Source organism: Corvus cornix, chromosome 13 (assembly GCF_000738735.6).
Source record: "Corvus cornix cornix isolate S_Up_H32 chromosome 13, ASM73873v5, whole genome shotgun sequence".
In the NCBI taxonomy this organism is placed as follows: domain Eukaryota; kingdom Metazoa; phylum Chordata; class Aves; order Passeriformes; family Corvidae; genus Corvus; species Corvus cornix.
The window spans coordinates 9099911-9117222 of record NC_046343.1 but is presented as its reverse complement, the minus strand read 5'-3'; the positions used below and the strand labels follow the sequence as shown (position 1 = coordinate 9117222).

The following is a 17312-nucleotide window of genomic DNA, read 5'->3' as shown; positions in this document are numbered from 1 at the left end:
CAGCAACTGCTTGTATCAAAGGTAAATGACTCTTGTATTCACTAACAGAAGTTTAGGTTTAAGAAGGATGAAAAGGAGATCCCTCAGCTCTAAACTCCTTCTAAACATATTCAATATGCTCCATGTTATGTATATAAGATGGCACATACACAAATATATTTCCTGAAAATAATGGTTCAGTAAAATTACTTGCCACAAGGCCATGGTGCCTCAGAAGGGTTTACAGAAATCATGTCACATAACAAAAATTAATTTCCAAATTGCTCATCACATCCAGAATTTTAAGAACTATGTGGAAAACCTGGACTTAATATAATCATTACAGCAGGCTACAAAAGGAAAAAGTAGAAGTCACCAGCCATGTATACAGAGAGAAGCATGCTGACAGTCCCAGTCCAACCCATTTTCTGGGAGGTTGAAGCTTCAGATTCAGAAATTTAATATCAGATATTTCTGGCAGGGGAGAAAAAAAAATGCAGTGCTGGATTTCCCCCCTTTTTTTTGTTACACTTTCATCCCAGGATTATTTATGTGTAAGAGAGTTCACTCTGCTCACCACCCTTAGCAGCTGCTGCCTTTCAGGTCCCTTAAAAATGTATCTGTTAATAGGGGTTTTCCAACTCCACAGAAATGTGCTCTTGTTGGAGGATGGGCTGCTTATTTGTAAGGAAACATTGAAATCCCAGGAGGAAAATTACCTTAAAGCAATTTCAACTGGTTCCAGATTTTACATTTATTTCTCTACCTGGCTAAAGCATCACAGTGATTGGCTTAAAAGTTTTATGCATGAAAATGCTTCTAAATTGCTCTTCAGTGGTGAGACAACTGCTGTGCTGCTTCCTTATGTGACACTTTTCTATTGCTCTCTACTTTCCACCTAGCTGGTGAACCCACCTGTTGTCTCCTATTAAAGATTTAAGAGGATTCCATGTTATTTTATATTTTTATGATAATGCCTGTTGCTCACCTAAACTAGAATCCTGCTCCAGGGACGTGTTCAGTCAAGCTGGGAGCAGTAAGCTGTAAGTGCTGCAGTTGCAATGTTGCTCATCCTTAACTGAGTAGGACTAAAAATGACTTCCCAGGGAGCTGTAAAGGGTAATAAACATTGCAGTGATGGCGTGCACACTGGCATTGCCAAGAATCTCACTTGCAGTAGCATCACAGGAAACAAAAGTACACCAGCTATACTCTGGGAGAGTCAAATATTTCCAGGGTTGCAGCTGTCTTGCCATCCTCAAATGTTGAAAGTTTCCTTCAATTTTTAGGGTTTTTTTTTTTAGGGGAGCAGAACCCCTGAGGCATTAATTCAAACACTACATTTTCTTGCACTAATGCAAGATTATGGTCTGTGATTTGATGTGTAGAAAGAGTCTTTTTTCCCCTTTCACTCTTTCAAAAGAGAGAATGGACTGGTTCCCCAGGAAAGTGAAGAAAACATTTTCCTGCATAAAGTGTTTTGGCAACATTTAAAGAGGTTTTCTTTTAGCTGGGACGTTTTAACAATGTCACTCATAAAGTAGGTGAAATACCCTCGTGGGCAGTGGACATTATCCAATTTTATGTGACTGCTCAGTGGCTTGTGCTGCCAACAGAGTTACAACTTCCATAAATAATGGTCTTAATTTTTCCAGGTACAGGTGTGGGTTGTAGATGACTGAGTGTTACCCTTCACTATGAATCACAGCATCCACTACTCTGCTTGACTGTGAACAGACATAGACAGATGCTAACACACCTTCACACAGATACAAATCTGGATTTCTCAACACAGCTCCAGACATCACAGCTTTGGCATCAGTTCTACACCCCTCTGAAAAGCTTTGAATTTTCTTCTCATGCAACATTTTAAAACCATTTTTCTTGGGCAATGTGCCAGGCACAAAATGATTTAATCACAGAACCTAAAAAGAGCACTTACAATAACAACTCTCAACATATAAAGGATATTTCCTAATTTATAAATATTTAAAGCGAGCAACACGAGTCACAAATTTGGTGGGTTTTAAGGGCAGAAAGACTATATATATCCTTTTTCCACAGTCTTTGCTACATACCCATGGAAAAATGTAACTGCAATTAATTAATTTAGCTCTCAAGACAAAGCTGGTGTAGCATCTATTATTAGTGAATTTGTCTCTGAAAAAGAACAGCATAGAGAATGAGTTCCTTCTGCACAGAGCAAGTCCCACTCAGAGAGCCAAACACTAATTTCACTACAAGGCTTAAATATATTCTCCTTCTCCCAGGCTATTTCCATTATAGTTTGTAATTTCCTCTCTTATTTTAATACCTCATTTGTTCCAACAAGAAGTTAAACTTCTAACAATAGGAAATTTGTTTCCCTGCTTTACTGGGACTTGATTCTTTCCTGTATTATGAGTTGGATAATTGGTTGTACCTGCTTATGCATTTGCTTTGCACAAGTGAAAATTGAAATAAAAAAATCATAGGTTCTAAATGTGCATGTTCTCATGGCAGTGGGGAAAATTGGCTTATAGGTGAGAGGGGAAAAAAAGATCACTTCTTTTTAAAGGTTAAAAACCACCAAACCACATCCCTGACTCCATCCCTAAGAAAAAAAATAATATTCTCACTAAACACTGACCTGGAAAAGTTCATATCAAAAAAAAAATCACTTGGGAGTAGTGACTGTTCATATACTCATAAGTATATTGGTGATGCTTGATTTTCAAAACAGGCACTAGGTTAGACTGAGAGCTGTGCAGCAGAAAATAAAAACAGAAGAAAAAGGCAATGAATACATTCTGCATACCAGACCAAATTTCTGAAGTTCCCTTCTGCCTTCTCTTCTTAAAACCCAGCAAAGTGAAACATGAGAAAAAAAATGAAAGCTGCTTGAGTAAAAATACATCTCTTTAAAATACGTAAATCCTGTCTGGAAGAAAAATACAGAAAAGAACAGAATTTCTGAAAAATTAAGTGAAAACCTAAACAAATGCCATATAAACACACTAAAGCCTGTAAGAGCAGCTTGCTGAAATATTAAACATGAGTCATAAAAAGCATTCCCAAACATAACAGAAGCAGGATGTCTACCAAAGAATATGCTGAGGCCAGAAATTAAGAAAAGATTAAAGGATCACTCAAGGAAGAACGGGTCAGAGCAGAAATATTAAGTGAGAGATTTACAAGAATGTTCATGAGGCTAATTAGGGAGGTTCCCATGCCAGTTTCTGGTTTCAGTGGGAGAGGAGTTGCCGGCACCTGCTCCCATCAGTCAGTCCTGAGAGCAAACAAATCCAAGAGTCTGTGCAGCCTGGGTAGGAAGCAGAGTTTAAAATTGCAGCCTTGCTGGTTTACAGTCTGATGGTTTTCAAGTATTCTCTTTCCAAGTTCACTGCTATCCTCCATTCTCACAAGCCCACTTCCTACTATTTTACTCTTCAGTGTTTTCTGCCATTTTCTGGTTTTTATCACTCATTTCAAAAAACCAAGAGTCCAATAATGATTTTCTTAACACCATGCAGCATGGAGCCAGAAATACCAAGAAAATTGTCAAAGTAATTTCCCTTAAGATGTTTAAGTTAAGCGTATCCTGTGAAGTTAACAATTTGTAGTTAGGCAGAAGAAAAGTTGGAGTTGACTTACTGAGGCAAGAGGAATGCCAGCCAGATCATCCCTAACAGCTACAAGCCATTGAGTCTCAAGGGCTGTTTTGTTCTTCTTTGAACACCATGAGAATGCAGGGATTTGAGCCTCAGCTGCTTTGCATCACTGCAGCCCCCAATGGAACAAGAGGCAGCTCCCAGCAGGCACATCCCTGCGGGCATCCACACGCTTGACTTGCTGCCTTGCCAGCCACCCATCCCACAGCCACTTGCAGTCCCTCAGCCAGCTGAGCCTGGACGTGATGCTCACCTGCACATGAGAGCAGGTTCACTGCCAGGACCTGCTTTTGGATCCCAGCAGCTTTTAGAGAAAAGACAACAGTGAGCGGAAAAGCGACAGCAAAGAAGCATGGGAATGAGAAACAAAACATTACACTGTAGTAAATACCCTGACAATGTTGGTGGGAGCAGTAAACAAAGACCACACACCATATGTCTTCCAGGTGGTGATTTTGATCTTGCTTTTAGTAACATTTTAATCAAGAGGAGCTGAGATCTGATTTACCGCTTATGGTTGGTGAGATCTTTCCTAAGCCTCCTTTGCAAGTCTCTAATTTGATTTGTCCGGATTGCCTGATTTACTTCATCACAAGGATGTTTCCTGACATACACAAGTATGTGGTCTAATTTGAGAGCATGCAATGCTGTAAAACAGTCCTGGCTGTGGAGGGGGATCTCGCCAGAGAAAGGAGTACACAGCCAGGAGTACACTGCTTTAGGAAAAATAAACAGAACTATTATTGTGCGTTTCACTCAGTTTCCTAAATGTGGACAGTAATATTAAGCCTGATGCTGCTATTAAAGACACTTTCAAGGGCATTTCCTGCAGGCTGGTTGCTAGAAATTCAATCTCCTAAGGCTTTTGATGGACATATAAAAACGATTCTGTTGACTCTGCTTTTAATATTCCAGTCTTCGAAATGAGTCACCTGGCTGTGAACAGCTGGCAACTGTGCAGACATCTGCATATGCTTTCACACCAGGCTGACATGAGGGAGATTGATTTCTCTGGACCAAGGAGGAGAGCAATTCTCATCAGCCTGGCTCAGGGGTGATCACTGGTTCAGATGGACAAATCCTGGCTGTGTTATTCATACTACAAGTGACATAAGGGTTATTTATATGAGCAGAACAAACAGAATCCTCTGGTAGATGGCAGAAGGATTCTTTGCTTTATGACTGAGGTCCAAGATCTGCAAGCTTTTAAAGAAATTGGAATGTACAGCAATGGGGTTTTTGAGTAAAAAAGGGAGAATGAGAGAGGAGAATTCTTCCGGTGTGGACTAGAGGGATCCTAGCTCTGCTAGGCTGACAATAAATGCTTTTCCCTCAAAACAGATTCACATATTAATCACTAGCCTAATGTCTGTTTTTCACCCTTTGTGGAAAACTACGAACCACATTAACTTTGTTCTATATTTCTGTCTTAATTGTACTTTTGATTTTTTAATTGATGTGCCCCTCAGTTTCCCACCCAGTTGTTCGTACACTCTGCAGAAGCATGGTCACTTGGAACCCTTCAGTCCACACAGGATCCTCTCTTTCTGTGTTTTTCCAAGAGCAATACAGATGAAGGGACCCATCCTGTGGACTAAATGAAGCCCCTGATCTCTACTGCCTTTGCTCCAGTGGATGCTTTTTTGGTTTTTTAAAACACAAAATGAAAACTAGAAACAGAGAGACAGTCATGAACTGGTTCTTAATTCTCAGCTTTCAAGTGGGATATACAAAACTGAAAAAGTGCTTCATTAAGGTTATTTTTTCAACTTGGGCTGCCTCCACTACAGGAGAATATCCTTGCATAAAGATCTGCAAACATACACAGGGACTCTGATGTTCACTTCTCTCTTTTCTGAAGTCCATCTCCTAGGGGTGTCCCACCCACCCCATTCCTACATGTATTTTCATAGAAACAATTGGTTCCTTATTTTTCATTTTACTTTGGGGAAAGGGCCTTACTTATGTCTGGATTAATGGACTACATATTTCACAGCATTTTTTTTTCTCCAATTAATATGAAAACTTTTCTGGGGAATGTTTTGCAAAGCTGTTTCATCAGATCTGCAGCATATTACTGAATCTTAGCAATTTAGAGTGAGAAAAAATCTATTCAGCTTCTGCCATTGTAAAAAACCAAAAGAATGGATAAACTGGCCAACCACAGGTAACACAAGTTTTCTCCTTTAAAGTGGTTCATGTGGCTGTTTTGTTTCACATTTCTCTGTACAAAGAGGCAACTTGCTTAAAAAAATTCATGTTCTCTAAAAACATAGCACATGTATTGGCTTCTCATTTTGAGGTGCTGAAAGGTGCTATTGCATAAGAGATTTGGGGCAGCAAGCAGCAGGCAAGAGGCACTGCATTTATATTTTAATTAGCTCATGGTAGGAGTTTCTTTAGAGGTTACTAAATTACTATTTGTCCACCTACATTATTAAAATTTTGTGTCTTTCCGTTTCAAGGACTCTTTGTACCTCCTGAAAACTGTATTGCTGCAATTGCATATCATTTTTAAATAATGTTCTTAAATAATCCAAAGTGATCATTTTATAAATCTGTTGAGCCAATTTTAATTATAGGACTTTAGGAATCAAACAAGTTAAGATTCTGGGAAAGTACTATTTTAGTCACAAAGAAAGCCCTCTACAACTTGCCTAATTTCATAAATCTTCTTCATTTGTGGGCTTCTTAAATACATTTTCAGCAATTGTGTTCTTTCCTCAAAATAAATTCTTAAATTGTCATGTTCTGTGAAAAAACCCCCACTGTTTTATTAATACCCTATTTCACATCACACTGATTATGTTAATAAGAATAAATATTTTTACATAAATACATACCTCTGGGGTTTTTTTGCTACAGTGAGAATACATTGGAATCCTGAGAAATTTCTAATTTCTGGAAGAATTAATACACTAAAGGAATGTGAAATCTTTGAAGTAAACTAATGGTAGGGGTAGGTACTTCACTAACATGTATGGATGTGTTGCACAGAACCTTCCAATAAGACAATGAACATGGAAAACCTGGAAATGCAGTCATTTTGCAAATGATTTCTAATGTGCTGGGGTTTTTTCTGGTATTGATTTATTCCCATCCATTTGCCAGTGCAGAGATATAACCACCATGAAACTCTTCAGCATTTGATTGCTGGTTTGCTCCTGGAGGATTTGTGTACCTGCCAGTGCCAGTATTGATGCTGCTGGCAGCTCCAGGAACAAAAGGAAGGATTCTGGTAGAAACATTTACTCTTCTGTGGCAAGACACTTACCAGGACTGACAGGCATGCAATGCTGAGGCTGCTCATGCTCCACTCAATACATAGTTTTCTATGAGAAGAAGCTGGAGCATTAATGAGATATTAATGTTGTTAAGTGTGGGCATGAGCCTAATGGCTTCACACTGGAGCAAGCAGTTGGATTCACTGAGCCCAGTGAGGTTGCTTCACTGAGACTGAATCCAAATGAAACTTCCCCTTCAAGTTATTGTGTCCTTGCATTCTGATAGAAATGAGGAAAAAGAGTTTGCAAAATCTTACCCTGATTTTATTGCCCAGAGATCTCAGTGGTTTGGGAATTTTTTCCTGTTTGAGGGTTACTAAAGTGTTTTAAAGCCCGAGAATATGTTTTCTTCTTACTTTTCAATTGGAGAGCATAGATTCATAGAACCATTTAGGTTGGAAAAGCCCTCTAAGATCCAGCTGTAAACCCAGCACTGCCAAGGGCACCACTAAGCCATGTCCCCAAGTGACACATCTACACATCTCTTAAATCCCTTCAGGATTGGTGACTCAGCCACTTCTGTGGGGAACCTCTCCCAGGGCTTGACCCCCTTCTCTGTGAAGAGATTTTTCCTAATATCCCGTCTAAACCTCCCCTGGGAACAACTTGAGGCTGTTTCTCCTGTTGCTTGTTACCTGGGAGAAAAGACCAACCCCCACCTGGCTCCCCTCAGGGAGCTGTAGAGAGTGAGAAGGTGCCCCCTGAGCCTCCTTTTCTCAAGGCTCAGCCCCCTCAGTTGCTCCTCATCAGACTTCTGTTCCAGACCCTTCCCCAGCTCCCTTGCCCTTCTCTGGACCTGCTGTAGAACCTCAATGTCTTTCCTGGAGTGAGGGGCCCAAAACCAACCCAGGATTCAAGGCGGCCTCCCCAGTGCCCAGTGCAGGGGGATGGTCTCCTCCCTAGGCCTTCGTAGTATAGAGCCACAAATCCTGAAATAGATGCTTTAACACATGAATAGTTTTCCAAATTGGAAATCATGGATTCCTGGTGAGCATCCTACCCCAGTGTACTCACAACGTGGACTTTATTACCCCAGAGTCACTGATCATGATTGTAGCTGCACAATAGCCATAAGTCAGAGAACAGCCTTATGTTGATGGCTGAGCCACTGAAAATGATGGGTTTAATGACTAGTTTATTTTAGAAAGGAAGAAAATGCCCTTTATGTCATGTAAATGACTTAGAGAAATACTGCAAATGGCATTGGACATTTACAAACTCATTATGATAATGGAAATCTCAAATAACTTGTAAGAGAGTTCCACAAGCCACACTGCTGTATTTGGCATGATGATAAACTTCATAACAATTTATTGATTGTTTCTCTTTTCCTGTTTTTCGTGAAATTCATCATGTATAGTTGCAGCAGCAAAACATTAAGAGGCAATGCAGTTTAAATTATTTTACAGAGGACCAAAATGTCTTGATTTATACCTTTTATCATTGTAGCAGAACTAGATGTACTGGATTCTTAAAACAGCCTCTAGAACTCTGCCTCTGAAATAGATTGCTCAATTAAAAAGACTTACCTTTTTTACAAAAAATGAGTCTCCATTTTTGGAATAATCTAATTTTTATTCCTGCTGCCAGCTAGAGATTCTCAGCAATCCCAGTGTGCAACACAGAAACTTAAGCTTCTGCTGTAATATGCAATGTTCAGTTCCAAGCATTTATGAACTGGAGAATGACAGTGGTCTGACTCTGTGCATAGCTAACACACCTGTCAGTCTCTGCCAGTCTCTCTTACTCCCCCACCCCTCAAACAGCAACCCAAAATTTGATCAAACATGTAAACCACACAATAGCCTGAACACTCTCAGCCCAAGGAAAAAGGCACAGTGGTGAGTTACCTTAAATTCAGTTTCAATGTTGGCTAGTCTGGCCAATTCATTGCTAAGCTCTAGAGCAGTAAGGACAGGGTCTTCACTGGACAGAGACAAATAAGCAGCACTGGCTAGTCCTTTGTAGGCATTCATTCTTGAGCGAGAGTGACTAAAGGAGTCTTTCTTCTGCTTTTCCATACATTCATTGCACTTGCAAAAATAGTCATGTGGCCTTTCAATCCGTGCGCCTTTTAGAAGTAAGATGTGAACAATTTCATACTCCTGGCAGTGGGCAGCAAGTATGATGGGGGTAATGTCATGGGAGAACCGAGTTCCATCTTCATCGTAAGCATAAAAATCATCATCCCTCAGTTCCTGCTCGAGAGGGCTGAGTGTGAGACGCTGTCCTTGTGCGAAGGCTGGGTGGTTCAATATTGCTTCGACAATGCGCACGTATCCTTTGCTGATGGCTAACAAAAGTGCGTCCCCGACTCGAGCGAGATTCTCCTTCTTGAGGAGCAGCTCTGTCACTTCCAGATGCTCATTCCCTACCGCTAACTGGAGGGCATTTTGTCCCATGTAATCGACACAATTGAAGTTCAAGGTTTTGGATTCCTCCAGCATTTTTCGCACAACAGGAATGTTGCCATATTCTGCAGAATCGAGGAAATGTTCCTCCTCTGCAGTGAGGCTGGTGCCTTTCTCGTTGAACATGTAGGCAGGGCCACGGATGGCCTGGCGCCGGCCCTTCTCCCGAAGGGTCGCGTGCCTCCGATGCATGTCTTTAGAATTGCTGTGTCTCAACCTGCAGAAAACCAGAAAGGAATGTTGGTTATACTCTGGCAGAGTCATAATTTCACAGAACCTGAAATAAGGTTGGAAATGTGTCATTGTGACCAGATCTGGCCTGAGCCAGTTACTAATAATTGTTTAGGACACATGTGGAATGAAGATTAGCTTCTGAACAAAAGACAAGCTCTCCTGTGATTTGTTCACCCTTTCCGATTGCAACAAGGATACTCAGCATATTCTTGACTTGATAAATAGAAAAAGAAATGCTTGAACACATAATTTTCCATTTGTATTGTTTAGAATTTCATTACATCATATTTAGGATTCATATACACAGGACATTATTTCTCTGAATTACTCTTCTTGAATTTTGTCCTTGAGGGCAAAAGCCCTAAAGAAAGTTAGCCGGACTCTCTCCTGTCAATAGACCTTGGATCAGGCCAATAAACTATGTTCCATAAAGTTAAAAACCATGTTTCTAATTTTAAACATGTGATAACAAGGATAATTATATTGCATATTCTGCTAAGATTCAGCTGGTACAAGCAAGCCACTTATTCATTCCCTGCTTTTTTTCATGGTACATAATACCATGTTTCTGTTTCCTGATCTAGAGCAGTTTAATAATGATCTATCTAATTTCTTAGTGAAATACAGTTGGCAGCTACGCCAAATACAAGTACCCAGATTCAGGGGAGAGTCTAGAAAAACACAGGAATAACTCTTGATGTAGTGTCACATCAGTCCCCAAGTAAGCACCTTTTAGAGAGCTACTGCAGAAAGACAAGATACAGATCTCTCACCACAAACAGAGGGCAGGAGAAAAGCGTCATTAATTTCCCCACTGATTACGTGGCTGAAATGCCCTTCACTTGGAGCTGGTGAGATGAAGACAAACTATTCTTATTCCACCTTCTCTGGAAGTCCCAAAGAAAGCTATGCTATGTGCAATTGGGCTCATGGGTGAGAAAACACACTGTTGTATGAAATTAACTGAGATCCTAAATGTATTTGTGCCTTTAAAACATTCACACTTTGCATTCAGTGCTCTCAATGTTGCTCTTCTTTAAAATTTTATTGCAGCAGAATTTCAGCAAATTCATAGTGTCTTTTAGAGTCTAAGCATGCAGAGTTAATTGCCATCCAAAGCCCATAGAATGTGCAGCCTGAGTAAAAATGTAAAAACACCTCTTTCACAGACAGCATTTGCACTCAGGCCAATAGCAAGTCCTAAATCACTTGGGTAAAATCTTCAGGAGCCTCTGAGCTGCAGTGGACAGATGTAACAAATAAGCAGGTGTTAATGCTCAGTGGGTGGCAAAGGTTCATCCTTCCACACTCCATCTGTTCTCCAAGTCGGTTATGACCTTCAGTCAATGAAAAGTTCATGTGTTGCTCTGAAGAAATACTACAGAAGTTGGAAAATGCTGCAGTGAGTGATGAGAGGGAACTGTGCCAGGAGACAAAGTGGAGTAGATGCATTGCCTTCAAGAACAGGTAACAAAGGAGTAAAGGAAGCAGCAAGAACCTGGTAAAACACAGGGTTATCAGAAACCCAAAATACCTAAAGATCTGAGACACAGAAATTCTCAAGGTAGCTGTTCTTATGGAACTAACATATACACAGGTATCTATCATTTTAATTCATTGCTTTTGTACTGATGTGGAACAGAAAGCTAGTACTGAAGAGTTTCAAACAAATTTTACAGCAATTTTTTAGAAGTTACATTAAAATGTAAACAAATCCTAAGAAATCAAATTTGTGACCACACAAGGTTGAAAAAGAGGTTCGTAATTGAGAATCTCTCCTCCTAAGCTTTGATGCATCAGTGTAACAACTTAATAAAAGCTAGTAGGAACTGAACATCTCAGGCTCCACAGAGAGGTAAAGTGCTGTATGAATCTTAAAACTATTTCCTTCCAACATGGTTTGAAGTTGAAGAAGCACACAGAAATGAGGGATACAAGAATAATGAAGGAGATACGGTTAAGTGAATTAATTCCCTAGACTGCATGAAGTTCATTATAAGAGAAAACAATAACATCTAAATAAATAAAGTATGCAATTAACATCTGACAGAGATACAGAGTTTCCTAAAGCAGAAAAATGCCTGGGGTAAATTTGGGGACCCTTTGAAGTCAAAATTTTAAGTTTCATTGGTTTCAGTGGAGTCCAAATTTTGGAAACATATATGCATACATACATATATTTTCCTCAGCAATTAGCTTTCATCTCAGAAGCAGTTCCAGTGATGCCAGGAGGAGCAACATGTGGTTAAAATGAAGTTTTTAACCATATGCACAAGTGCTTCTTTAAACTGGAGCTCCTGTCCTTAGCTATTCAGGACAGCATTTAAGTTTTAAACATGTAGTGAAACCTTGCTGAGTTCAAGCAAGGACTATACATGCAAATAAACACTTCTCAGCTGTGACTTTGTTAAATGGGGAGTTACAGAACCAGAAAGCACTTTGCACATTTACAGCCTTGGGAGCTCCTGAATGTTGAATTAAATCTTTTAAAATGTTAAGCAACTTGAAAGGATGAGCTGGTGATGACTTAAGCCATCATTTCTGGGATCACGTGGAAACCAGTTCAGCTCTGGTAGGTGCTCAGTGATCACCCTTGAGTGCAGGAGCATTGCACATGCATGAATATTTTAGGACAATTAATTTTATTAGCTGCTTCAAGCTGGAGGAATTCCACTGGGCTTTTCTGATATCCAAACCCATGCACAGTAAGATATTTGGCAACCTTATGTTTGTTGTTATACTTAAGTGTCAATACTGGAAGAAACTCAGAAATATCTATAATTTTCAACAGTGACAAATCTATTAGATATTTTCCCTGATGTAGAAGAACAGTTCTTGATACTTTATTCTTTTTTTTGTTAGAAAAACTTTTCTCTTTAGGTATGTTATTACCTCTGAAGGACAACCCAGATTGATTGGACAGATAACCTTATAATCACACCCAAAGTAAACATAAACCCACATAAAATTTTGCTGTTGGCCTAGTTCTAAGATTTTTGCCTGCAAAAGAGGTTAGAGTTTGGCCTAGAGCTAATTCACACCTGTTTGTTGTATATGTAATAACGTGCCAAAAACAAAGGACCTTCATTTCACTTTCTTCAATTCAGAGAGAACACTGGTTTCATACACAGTTTCTAAAAACAGAAATTGCATCAGAAAAAGAGGAAACAGGAAAGCACACCTGCTCTTCAAAGAGATAATGACTATCCAATATTTATCCTGAAATAAATGTTCTGCAGGGATTTCCCTACAGCACAGAGTTGATCTACACTCCCTGCAGGTAAGGGCAAGAGCACCATCATTCAGAGGGCTTCACCTCAGATGAATTATGACCCCCCCCATCTTGGCCATCAGCAGAGGAGATCAATATCTCAGCTATTATACTTTACCATCTTTATAGAGATGTAGAGATGAATAAAAAATTACACTTTTAACTTTGAATAATTTCATTAGAAATGCTCAGCTATCAAACCCTGTTCTGAAAAAAAAGTTACAATTATGCTTGACCTGAGCACTGAATCATGACAAGAGAAGCAGTAGTGCAAAGAGTGAAGTATGCAGCAGCTGAAGCTCTTGGAAACTGAACCCTACTGCAATGTCACAACTGCACTCAGCACCTTGTTCTGTTCTGCTTTTCAGTTACACACAGGCAGATTTAGAACTAATCATATTTACTGAGCGTGTGTAATGTGCTTTCTTACTAAAAGTAATTGTAACTTGATTGCATTTATCTTACCATTTTTCTTCAAAGGTGCTTTGGATTGAAATGACTGTATTTGCATATTTTATTGAGACAACTAGTGATCAAACTCATCAGGCACTGCAGTTAAATACTGTGTTTTCTAGGAAAGGATGCCAATGCATGCAGTGCTGTTGGAGAGAAAATGGTCTGGGAAATGAAAATAAAAAATTTCAGGGCCTGAGTACCGCTTGCAGCAAAGCACATCCAGCTTTCCATGGCTGTGGGAGCCACAAGATGTCTGGACTCCTGTGGGGAGTGGAGAAGAACAGCTCTTTCTGAAAGGTGATTTAGCTCATAACAAATCTTCCTGTGGGAGTGTTTCAGTTTCTAATTAAAGTGACTAAGAGCAGGTCCTTGCAATTGGCTCTGACAGTACTTGGTGCTGAGACACTCAGTGTCTGAGAGGGGAACATGGCATAACATGACATTTGTTCTTAACGTGGTGGCATTGGAAACACACTGAAGCTGAAACTCTGCTTTTTTTTCCTCAACCACACTCTCTTAACTGGTCTGAGTGCTGATGTGTAGGACAGGGTGGACATAGGAAAGAAGTTGAACTGCTTCATTTCGAGCTTATTCCAGCAAATGGCCTCTCCCTGACCCTCCTTTCCACAGTGCTCCCGACTCTGCCATTCAAGACCTTCTGCTGCCTCTCTAGTCCCACACAAAAACCTATGGAAGGGCAGGGCTACCACCTGGAGCTGGGGCTTGGAGAAAATATTCAAAGGCCCAAGTGCCTTAAAAGGCTGAATTGGAGCTCTTACAGATGACTTTGAACCAGAGTTTTAAAAGTGTATAGGAGAGGCTGAATAGTACCTGCTTGAGTTTTTAAAACATCTGAAGTCTATAAAAGATACTGAAATCAATAGGTATTAGGAACTGCAGCAATTCTGGAATTCTCAAGTGATGTCAACCTTTACTTGTCTTTAAGCCTAAAAATTGAGCAGGACATTTACAAAGGCAGCTTTAGGAACTTATGGGCTCTGACTACACTTTGGGTTTGCTTTCCCTAAGTGGAGAGAGGTTGGCAGGAGTCTCCCTGTGCCCTTTCAATGGCCCTCTTTGTCCAGAAACTACAGAAGAGTCTTCAGATATGTAACCATTACTATGCTCTATAAGCTCTGTAAGCACCCATCAGAGCAGGCTTTGATGAGACATTGCCTCTGCCTTGTTGAAAAGAAAATTTCAGTTTCTGAAAGCCATTTTGAAAGCACTGCCCTCGGTTCCTGCAGAGCCTCAGAAACTGTCAAATTGACACTTTACTTATTATTTTTCTTTCTACTTACATCAATACTTCTGAAAAGAATCAGGGCACATAAAGGCTGCAGACTCCCTGAGGCCTCTTTGGAATTGACACAGCTCTTATACATCAAATGGACCATTTTTCTCTGTTAACCCTTAGTTCCACACAGAAAACCTGGCCAGCCAAGACATGCTATAAACACGAACAAAAACCAAGGAAGTTGGGTTCTAAAAGCAAACACAAATTGATATAGAAATCAATCCATTTAAAAGAGTAATTCAAATTGTTCGGAGTAAAAACAGTAGGATGTTTAATCTTTTAATTAAAAATTGCAACTTATTTTGAAGTATACTCCAGACTTCAGAGGAGTGCAGACTGAACACAACTGCATACATTTATTATCCTGTATGCAATAGGCTACTCTGGCTATTCCAAATGCTGCACGGACTTGTATTACCAGAGTCCTCTGATATCCCCTTTTTCTCCAATATCTTGATCAGCCTTCTAAATCTTACCTTAAATCAAGGTTTTTTTCCTGTAAGACAAGACTTTTAAGTATCCTTTTTCCCATATTGCTGATTTACTATGTAAACAGACTCAGTATAATTTGGGATGGCTGCCTTGATGGACAGCAGCTTTTTCTGAAGTTTTCTATGCTTTGAAAAGCTGAAGTGCCACTTCATTTATTCTTGGATTGTGGCCAACATTGAAAACCCCAATTCAATACTGTCAGCAATGTGACCATTCTCCTACATGAAAAGTTGAGTACATGTCTAGGATGTACTATTAGATTTTTTTAATAATAGATTTTTAGATGTAATTAATAGAATTTTTTAGCCTATGCAGGTAGATATCCATTCATTTGCAGCATAGCCCTACAAACCAGTAGCAGGAAGCAATATCCCCTCCCCATCATTCCCACTGCTCATACAGATAAAACAAAAATTTGGAAACAGATCTTTCTCCTTGTAGAATTACAGGAGCAGTCAGCAAAACCACACCTTTTCAAATCCCTTTAGGGCATGGCAGCATGAGAATGTTCAGGAAGACAAACCAGACCTCTCATGCCATTAAAAAATGCTGATCAATGACACACACAAACACTTTCAACATCTTCATGTCATGAAGCACAAGGTCTGAGGACAACAGCCAAGAAACATTTAGGACAGACCACCAAATCTTTACCAGTATCTACATTTTCAAATCCTCCCTGATCTCTTTTAGAAAGGAGGCTCTGTCTTGTGGTTTGAAAAAAAAGGAAGTGGAATTTGGCTTTCTACCAGCTATCTTGCAGAAAAAAACATCCACTGCTTTTCAGCTGTCTCGCCCTCCTCTTTCTTATACACTAATCATCAGCATTTTCTTTCCCATCCCAAAGCAATGTCATGGACCAACAGAAGACTTTTACAGCAGGAGCGACTGAAAAATAGTCACCTTTGTTCTTTTATTCAAGTTCTTCTTGTGTTATAAAATAAATACTAGGTTACTTTTTTTTCCTTCCATCCCTCCTTGTTTCCCTTTAATCTATAGTTGTGAAGTTGGCTAGTTATTGCAAATTTATCACAGAACACATAAAATAGGTGTACCAAAAATAAGGCTATTTTTACATTCTCTCCCATTGTTCATTCATTAATATGTTTGACCACCAAATGAACTGTCATGAAAAGAATGAGTTCTACTTTTCCTTTATTTCAATCTGGCTTTGGGAACTAGGAATAATTCAGTCTCACTGTTGAAGTGCTTCAAAACTCAGGCTCAGATCATAGTGAGAACACAACAGAGAAATACCTGTTCATTCATAAATTTTTACTAGTGATGAGAGCAACGAAAAATCTGTAATTTTTCAAGCAGGGGGCAGTGTAACGCTGATTTTCAACAAGCAGTTCTATTAAAAAGAGAAAGAAAAGCTTTGAAAAGAACTAGTAATCTCTGTTCTCGCTGTATTTCGTTTTTCCCTACTGATGCACCCTTTTCAATGCTCACTTCATAGGTATCTCTCGACAGGAAACAACGTGGACAGAAGGACTCCTGACAACCATTAGACCCTGCAAGCTGCAACAGGCATGATACAGTGTCCCCGTTCACTTTTTTTTTTGTAAATTTTTTTCACCTTGACCACACTACTTTCACGAAAAGAAACCCCTTACAGATCTCACCCAACTACAAAGAAGACAACAGCGTGGCTCCAAACCATGTGGCTGGTAACAACAAGCCCTTTGCGTTACACTGAAACCAAGCACAGATTCCAAGAGTAAAAAGCCAAACCACTGCCACACGCAGCCAACCCGCCTCACTCTCACCAGCCCATCCTCAGGCTCTCAGGACACCGAGTCGCCCCGACACGTCTCTAACCCCCACAAAACTTCCCAGCGCCTAAGTAAGGAGCGGCATCAGAGCCAGGGCGCTTCTTAAAGGAGCTGAGAGGAGAACGGCTCGGGCAGGGCACCACCCCCGGTCAGCATCTTACATGTGCGCGTCGGGGCCGGCTCCGCTTCAGTGCCGGGGCGCGGGGCGGGCGCGGCCGCCCATGTCCGCGGGGCCGCTGTCCGCGTGCTGAAGCGCTCAGCGCGGCCGCACGGGCCGGCCGCTGTCCGCGGTGCTGAAGCGCTCAGCGCGGCCGCACGGGCCGGCCGCTGTCCGCGGTGCTGCAGCCGCCGCTGGCTCGGGCGAGGAGGCGTCTCATCCTTATCCCCTCGGCGCTGCTGGGGCAGAGCTCCCCGGGAGCTCCCGGGATTCGCTTCCTGCAGGAAGAGCCGGCTGCGAGGTTGG

At 40.6% G+C, this 17312-nt stretch overlaps 1 protein-coding gene across 1 annotated transcript in view; it reads right to left on the bottom strand.

Annotated features, from left to right (window-relative positions):
• Positions 1-17079, bottom strand: part of TRPC7 (transient receptor potential cation channel subfamily C member 7) — a 76118-nt gene extending 59039 nt beyond the window's left edge. The window contains 2 exon segments of the mRNA XM_010399836.3: positions 8764-9541; positions 17011-17079. Of these exon segments, the coding sequence (XP_010398138.2) occupies positions 8764-9541; positions 17011-17012 (780 nt within the window). The 5' untranslated portion in view covers positions 17013-17079.
• Between the last annotated feature and the right edge of the window lie 233 nt (positions 17080-17312).